General features: G+C 33.0%; 1 protein-coding gene across 1 annotated transcript in view; it reads left to right on the top strand.

The window, feature by feature from the left end:
* Nucleotides 1-228: 228 nt before the first annotated feature.
* Pgant2 (polypeptide N-acetylgalactosaminyltransferase 2) overlaps nucleotides 229-9,268 on the top strand; it is a 163,661-nt gene continuing 154,621 nt past the window's right edge. Inside the window, exon 1 of the mRNA XM_065501799.1 lies at nucleotides 229-525. Coding sequence (XP_065357871.1) covers nucleotides 439-525 — 87 coding nt within the window. The 5' untranslated portion in view covers nucleotides 229-438. The remainder of the gene's footprint in view (nucleotides 526-9,268) is intronic.

Here is a 9,268-nt window from a genome sequence, read left to right as displayed (position 1 = left end):
TCCCAGACAAATATAAACAAAACAGACTGGAAAATACAAAAACACAAACTCACAAACCAATTAAAAAATTTAATTAAAATAATTAAAAGAAAACCAAAACAAAATAAATATAAAAAATATTCTAAAAATTCAAATAAAAAAATTTTAACCAAATATTTTTCATTCTCTCTTTTTTTCCACATCTTTAGAAAATCTAAAATGAAGTGTTAATGAAAAAATTTAAATTAAAAAAAAATAACTGCCAAAAAAAATATATCTCCCACTAAAATAAAAAAAAATAATCCAACGAAAATAAATCATCACTGCATTATTCCACAACATATAGTCTTAAAACTCAGCGGCAGCAGCAACGAAAAAAATACAAAATCATTGTAATCAACAGTAACAACATCAGCAACATCTGCAGCAGCAACATCCATTATCATCATTGCCGTCATCATGCGTCGCAACGTCAAATTGATTGTATTTGTTAGCGTTATCTGGATGTTTGTTTTGGTTTATTATTTTCAAACCAACACTGAAAAGGTAAGTGAGCGAGCGAGTTGTAATTGAAAAAAAAAATAATAAAAAAGATTTCAGTTTGTGTACATTTGCTTAATGAACTGATTTTTATTAGAGGTATCCACTGAAGGTGGAAGAAGCATGTTAAGTATAATTAATATTTTATTATTAAATATTGGAAATTGATTTATAATATTGGCAGCATGACTTAAAAATCCGAGATCTACAATAGCTGGCATATCTTTTGAACGCGGTTTTTGTTTTTAATATCTTATATGTAATTTTTAAGGGTACATATCTGTCATTATTTCTTACTTAGCTATTGAATATTATAGAGTAAACAATAAAGCTTTTTTTTGCTTCGAACAAAGCTTCATATGCGGGAAGTTTTGCTTTAATTCTCACCGATGCTTATGATGAATGTGTTCGATCGGCTTCAATGTGCGAGAGATGGTTTGAGAGGTTCAGAAGTGGTGACTTTGACACGGAAGTTAAAGATCGCCCAGGCCAGCCAAAAAAGTTTGAAGACCACGAATTGGAGGCATTACTCCACGAAGATTGTTCTAAATTTCAACGAGAGCTTGTAAAAACATTGGGAGCAATTTGCGAGTCGCAAGATTCATCTAAAAGCAGGAAAATTGGATACCATACGAATTGAAGCCGAGAGACCGTGAAAGGCAATTTTGTATGTACGAAATAGTGCTTGAACGCTAAAGATTAAAAATGGATCCATTACAGTAACCCTAAGCGTAAAGACAGGGCAACATTGCTCCTGTCAACAGGCGTCTTTCAGTTGACCTTGAACAAGCTGTGTTATTTAGTTTGTGTTTTACAGCTATTGCACTCTCCTACAGTAACTTGAGGAGAAATAGTAAAAAACCCATCACTCAAATAAAGGCTAAGTTTGATAGATACTATGGAAACTCTGCACCATCAATTTCAATGGTTAAAAAGTGGTTTAATGAATATCGTTGTAGAGGTACAAGCACGGAAGATGATAAACAGTCTGGCCGCCCAGTTGAGGTCTCTAAACGAGAAACAATTGAAAACAAATCACTATATGCTGTTGGCCGAGCGGATATTGAAGGAGTGAGAGATTGTGGAAGCCATAGGCATCTCATATGGCTGAGTGGTATTGGGTATGAGAAAGCTTTCCGAAAAAAATTCATGAATTAGACTACGAAATGCACCCTCTTCCGCTTTATTCTCCGGATTTAGCTCCAAGTGACTATTTCTTGTTTACAAACCTGAAGAAATGTCTCGACGGAAAGAGATTTGACTCCAACGATGAAATCATCTTCCAATCGGGGCATATGTACAGCTTCCATAGAAAAAAAATCATGAATTAGACTACGAAATGCACCCTCTTCCACTTTATTCTCCGGATTTAGCCCCAAGTGACTATTTCTTGTTTACAAACCTGAAGAAATGTCTCGACGGAAAGAGATTTGACTCCAATGATGAAATCATCTCCCAATCGGGGGCATATGTACAGCTTCCATAGCAAAAATCCATGAATTAGATTACGAAATGCACCCTCTTCCACTTTATTCTCCGGATTTAGCTCCAAGTGACTATTTCTTGTTTACAAACCTGAAGAAATGTCTCGACGGTGAAACGATGAAATCATCTCCCAAAAAATACTTATTTTGATGACCTCGAAAAACCTTTTTTTGGAAGGGATACAAAAATTGGAGAAACTAAGTGCATAGAGCTCAAAGGAGATTGTGTTGAAAAATATTGGATGTATAACATAAAAGTGCGGGATATTTTTAAATTTGTTGCCTTTATTTTGAAACATTTGTACAACATAAATTTATTCAAAGTATTGGCCATTGCACAGTGGGGCAGAATCAAAATTTTTTGGAAATATATCTGTAATTTCTAAACGGCTCATCCGTTCGGTATACAATTTGACATGAGCATAGCCAAGGAGTATTCGAGTTTAAGTTTTTAAAATGGGCCCTATAAATGATCCAGTGGCGGCGCTATGGGGGCACACAGTAGGGAACCTTCGAGCCAATTTTAAATTTTTAAACACGTGCAATATTTTTGTTTCTCAACCGATTTATATTTTTGGAAAGCGCTCGGCTAGGTCTTGAAAAAAAATGCTCGCGTGTGCTATTTATATTTATAATTTCCGAGTTATAGGAATTCCAAAATTTAAATTTTAAAATTTGTCATACCTTGGTCCGCTTTTTTAAAAAATATATGTCGGACTTTTGCACCGAATGGACTTGAATTTTTTTGTTGGTTAGACAACTAAATTACAAAAAATATACAAAAGATTTCAGAGCAATATCAATTATGGATCCAAAATTAAACGATTTTCAATTTAAATATTCAAAAAATAATTGATTTTTGCTGTTTTTTGGGCGAAAAGGTGATTTAACTCTTTTTTTTATTAAAAATAAAATTTCTTTAAGAACATATAAGAACTTTATAAATTTCTGTAAGGTATATTTACAAAGAACATTTTGGTATAAAAAACATGTCCTGTTTTTTAAGTATGTCGCTCCTACGCTCTTCGGAAATTGACCTATTTATTGTCAAAATTTCAACTTTGGGCCACATCTTCTAAAATCCCAAAGCTGGGATCATAGAACGGAAAGCAGCTTTAGAAACCTTGATGTGTTCCCTATTTATCTCCAAAGTATTTTCTCAGCCCAGAAGGAAATGTGGACACCATGGGCAAAATTGTTAAAAATACCATTGTTGGGATTTTTGCTCCAATTTTTAAGACAAGTTTTTTTACACATTGTTATTTAGAATGGCAATTTTAAAAAACGTTGAAAATTTCATTGAGTTTTGTTAATAAATAATGATTTTATTACATATTTATTGAGTTTCTAAAACTAAAATTTGTATCAAAATTTTAATATAATTGCAAATATAAGGAACAATTTGATTTACATTTATTCCGAACTACAAGTCAAATTTCAAGTCAATATCTCAATTAGATTCAAAAATATGTCACTTTAAAACTCCGTCCTTCAAAAATATTGCACTTTTTCATACCAACAAATTTGTATAAATTTTCTTAATATTTTTTTCAACAACAAGTCTTTGGTTCTGACTTAATCACATTAAGAAAATTTATACAAATTTGTTTATTTATTAACAAAACTCAATAAAATTCTCAACATTTAAATTAAATTTATCATTACAATAATAAAGTGGAAAAAAAAACTTGTCAAAATGTCAAAGGGAATCCCGTAATTCTTAAAAATTGGAGCGAAAATAACAAAAATGGTATTTTTTTTAAATTTTGTCCATGGGGTTCAAATTTTCTTTGGGGCTGGGAAAATACTTTGAGGATCAATAGGAAATACATCAATGTTTCTAAAGCTGCTTTCCGTTTTTTGATCTCAGCTTTGGGAACCTGTACCGAGTGCAACTGAATGCTCAGAATAAGCGGCCAGACATAAAACCTTAATATTCCAACATGACAACGCTTGGCAACATGTTGCAATATCTGTAAAAAGTATTTAGAGAGAAGTGGTAGCGAAGTTTTGCCTTACCCGCCTTGTAGTCCAGACCTTGCCCCGTCCGACTACTATTTGTTTCGATTGATGCAGAACGCTTTCTCTGGGATACGCTTCGCTTTGGAACAGATTATCCGATATTGGCTTGATTCCTTCTTGGCCTCAAAAGAAGTGCTGTTCTTTTGGCTCGGAAGTAGCTAGAAATATGGGAAAATACGCCAATACTTTGAACAAAGTTATTTTTTATAAATTTGATAAATTCCCTCATTTTATAGATGTTTATAGAAAGCCATCCTTATATATTTGGTATTTATTATAGCTGAAGTGTTAGGTCTCTATGTGAATATCCTTAATGTTATTTCCATTATTTTAAAAATGTGAATTTTTCCACAGATCTTTATGAAATGTACACCTTCTTTATGTAATTAATTAATTAGGTTTTTACACATTAATTACATAGTTATATATGTTATAACAACAAGATTTGTAATGGTTTTGTGGATTTAAGGAGCTTTTTGTCTCAAAGAAATGCTTAATGAAATGTACAAATTATTTTTGTCAATTTAGTAGTACCAACATATGACAGTCTCCAGTAAAAGTTTCCGATCCACAGTGGGAGAATTTGCCTCTTACTAATTTAATTCGGGGCTTAGGTATGTGGCTATTTTTAATACAGTGGAAACAAAGTATCTGGTTAGAATTGTTGCAACACTGGATTTACTTTTACAGCTACCTGAGTTTAGGTATAGCCATAACATGTCTCATATTTTATAATTAAGAAATCTGATTTTATTTCTTAGAATTAATTAATTCAAAAATCTCTAGATAACATAATAAAAAACTCGACATAAGTACCTTTTATCTTATAATGAATATGGCATTTCAAACATAACAATATTTAAATAATTTTAGGTTAATGTATTTACATAAATACATACTTAAGTATGTTGGTAAGTTTGTTCTTTCCAACAATAATTGTCTTAAAAACCGAAGTCTCAACATTGACAAACATTGTAGGCACTTGTCTGCATAATAATGAATTAAAAAGAAATTTCAGAATGTTTCTACTTACAAAGTGTCAAACTAAAATACATTATTATTATTCGTCAAGTGGTCTTCATTTATTTTATTATTGGCCTCATACCATCCATCCAGCCATCGAACCATGCATCTTCATTGTCAGACACAGACATAAATACACCACTCCCTAAGGTTACAAAATTGAAACAAGGTTAGTTTTTATGATTTTCTTTTACTTTCATGTTCGGCCCCTGTTGGCTATGAGTGCCGACCACTGACACTCAATTACTTGATTGAAAATATAAATTATAATAAATTTAATTTTTTCTCCATAAAATTACTTTTTATACCCTACACCACCATAGTGGGGAGGGGAGGTCTAACGCCCACCTTAAAGTATAACGATCGACTTAGAATCACTTTCTGAGTCGATTAAACGATGTCCGTCCGTCTGGCTGGCTGGCTTTCCATGTAAACCTTGTGCGCAGAGTACAGGTCGCAATTTTGAAGATATTTCGATACAATTTGGTACGTATAATAGGACGAAGCCTATTGAAACTGGATGAAATCGGTCCATTATTACACCTAGCCCCCATACAAATGTCGTTTCGAAATTGGACTTTATCGGTCACAAATGTTTAATTTATAAATGTATCTCCACAAATTGCGCTCCAAATAAGTTTTATAAATACAAAATTCATGGCACCAAATTTTGTTTCGATCGGTCCATAATTTGTCATAACTTCCGTATAGACCCGCTTCCGAAAATCACTTTAACGTGCTTAAATCACTTAAAAATGTTGGTATATACACAAAATTCAACATAAATAACTTCCATATAGACATAAATCACACGACCTAATTTTATGGTGATCGGTCCATAATTGGTCATAGCCCCCATATAAGGCCCACTTCCGAAAATCACTCACGAATATAAATTATTGATATTTTAAAAGAAAAATATTTTTACTCATTTACTTGGTGTAGGGTATTATATGGTCTTGCTTGACCGATCATACTTTCTTACATGTTTTTTGTTAAAAACAAACCTATGGTAGGGTGTTAAAAGATTGTGAGCTGATACACCAACTAAATTTGTTTAGTTTGCTGTCATTGTTTTAACATTTTGCTGCTACTGTGTTTATTTATGTTTAAACTACCAACAAATATTATTTTAATTTTCTTGTTTTTGTTTTTATTTTTGCTTACTTATGACCATAACGGTTTTTGTTATGATAATGCAAAAGAATGTAAAAGTGTGTGAGAGAGAGAGAGACAGAGTAAGAAAGAGATAATTTATTATTTTAAAATAATGGTTACGAAAAATATAAGCAAAACAAAGTGTTGATAACAATTTAAATAACTTTGTAATTTATTAATTTTGTAAATTAAAAGCCAAAAGAAAACAGGGGCGCTATTGGTAATATTGTTGTTATGCGTCATTTACAGAGACCAGCAAAATATGCTGCGAGCATATAAAATAATCAAAAAAGTTTAAAATGTATCTACTACCTATACACCATAAAATATTCAATTAAATATTCTGAGACATTAGTCAGAGTTTAAACATTTAATTAAATTTATTAAACAAGTTGGACAACAAGTTAACAAAGTGTTATTAGACAGCTTAGACTTGTTTTGATCTCAAGTGCATGAAAAGGTTAATTTCTGTTTAAAAGATCATAATAAAAATTTAAGAAACTAATAGCGTTAATAAACAAATTAATATTTTTTTGTATAATGTATTTGCAGTTCTAATTATTTGTGTTCTAATGACAGTTTCTCATCATGATTTCATATTTCCTATGCAATTTTTCTATCATCTAATAAAAAATGGAAAGAGGCCGAACAAAGCTCGATTAACGGTAATATTTGTTTGTTTTAATTTTGATCATATTGCAATGTCACGTTCATGTGATCGTTTGTTAGCAGTACTCTGAGATCGTTCTAATCTAGAGGCTGAATATTTAAATTCACATGCAGTTTAGTGGTTTTAACTAACAAATAAGTTACTGAATATGATTTTCAAAGTGTGTCACGTTCGCTATCGTAAGTTTGCCTTTTTTCAAAACCAAAAGTATTTACTAAACAAATAACAAACTGCTGAAAAAGGACCATTGTATAACAACAAATTAATAAAAAGTGGAAAGAGGCCGAACAAAGCTCGATTAACTGATTTTTTTGTTTTGTTTTCATATTGATCATATTCCAATGTCACGTTCATGTACTTACATATAACATCGTTTGTTAGCAGTACTCCGATGGCTGAATATTTGAATTTACATGGAAATTTAGTGCTTTTGACTAATAAATAAGTTACAGCATATGATTTTCAAAGTGTGTCACGTTCGCTATCATAAGTGTTTCAGAAATCCAACGATTTTACTTAACAAATACCAATACCATGCAGGTATGAGATTAATATACTCGTACCTGCAAGCAATCTTTGTGAAAAGCTGAAAATTCATTATCAGTAGGATTTTTCGGATTCTAGTTGCCTTATCCAGGTATTACCGGATCTACAACTTCTTCTGCTGCCGTAAGGGTTTCAGTAAATTGTCATCTTCGATATATCATCATAAGGTCTTCTCAAAATATTTGTCAACCCAGCTTCATTTCCTCTTTGCAATTTCTATACGGATTGATGTTTCGCCTGTTCTTTGCCAGAGGCCAAAAAATGGAGCGAACATTTGAGAAGAGTAGCAAAGCGTTTGCACATCATCGAACTCTATGTTGTTGACTTTGAACTTGGAGATATTAGTTGTATTGATACGTAGAACCTTAGTTTTGTCGAAGTTAGTTTTGTATGAAGATCAACACTAGATGTCAACAGATGTATCTGATCCAATTTGGCTGATTTGTCGGTATAGTTATGTGCGAATATCATCAGCGTAGTCAAGATCCTCCAGTTCATACCCCATGTAATGCCTCTTCTAATGCGGCTTGATTGCTGCATAATTAAGTCAAATACATTATTGAATAACAGCAAGGATATGATCATCCTTGTCGTACCCCAGTGCTTACATCAATCGGAATCGTAACATGCGTTCATGCAGTACTCGGCTTGTTGAGTTGTCATACAGAGCTCCGATAAGGTCGATTAGCTCAGGTGGAATTCCTTTGCATCGAAGTTCGTGCCATATTATTCGTGGTGGATATTATCAAATGCTTTGGCGAAGTCGATAAATATCAGATATCAATTCCACCGACTGCTCTACTATGATCCGTGGGCTATTTATATGACCGGTGCAAGATCGGTATGGTCTGAAACCAGATTGTATACTTTCGAAGACCTGCTCAAATTGTTGATGACAGTCTATAATGAATTATATTCGATAACACCTTATTAATCATGGTTAAAAGAGTTATACACTGCCAGTTCTAGCATTCTGTTAAGTCTTCCTTCTCAGGTATTTTAATTGCCTGATTCCATAAATGCGAATGAATATTTTCTTTCGTATTTTAATTTTAAAATTTATTTGTTGTTTTCAATATTTAACATGTTCGTTCGCATTTAGAGAAACAGGCAATAATTATCACTCCTTCACTTAGTTCAGCAGGAAGAGGGTGGGATCTCCAAAAGTCTCTGATAATAGTCTCAGCGCTGAGAGTCGGATCATCCTTAAGCAGTTCAGAATTGATGTTATATACGCCTGGTGCTTTGCCATTCTTCAATGCACGTATAGCTTTGGCGATCTCGGTTTCGTCTGGGCAAATCGTATTCATATCGGATCTGATTTGATGTTGAAATAGAGTGACATTGCCAGACAGTTGTGGGTTGCGGAATGGCGGCATAATAGTCGGACCATATTGCCAGTTCACGGGCGAGGCAGTTCCTCCTATCGAGCCTTTAAGGGGATATGTCTCTAATACGATGTGTATAGGTAGCTGCCTGGACTTCTGTGGCCATATTATCGCGAACTTCGTTTCACCAGGCGATCTAAACTGGTATACTGGGAAGCTCTTGTTATGGCAACGTTAATAGTTCCATTAAGTGTCTTCTATCTCCAATAAGTTGCCAAGTAGATCCACACTTTACGCCGCAGAGTACACGCTAAATATAAACAAAAGGCAGTTCTGAGAGAAAGAGAGAAATATAAAACTTGTTCATCTTCTGTCACGTGACACCTCTGTATAATTTGTGCATTCCGCTTATATTGGGCATCCTTAGGTTAGCACTGTCTGTGAATTATATTTTGAAGTTATAATTTTTGTCACGTTATAGATAATATGTTTATAGCTAATGTTTTAAAAACAATAAA

The sequence above is a fragment of the Calliphora vicina genome, chromosome 2 (assembly GCF_958450345.1).
Source record: "Calliphora vicina chromosome 2, idCalVici1.1, whole genome shotgun sequence".
Lineage (NCBI taxonomy): Eukaryota > Metazoa > Arthropoda > Insecta > Diptera > Calliphoridae > Calliphora > Calliphora vicina.
Note: the sequence above shows the minus strand (reverse complement) of the source record. Positions and strands in the feature narration are given on the sequence as shown.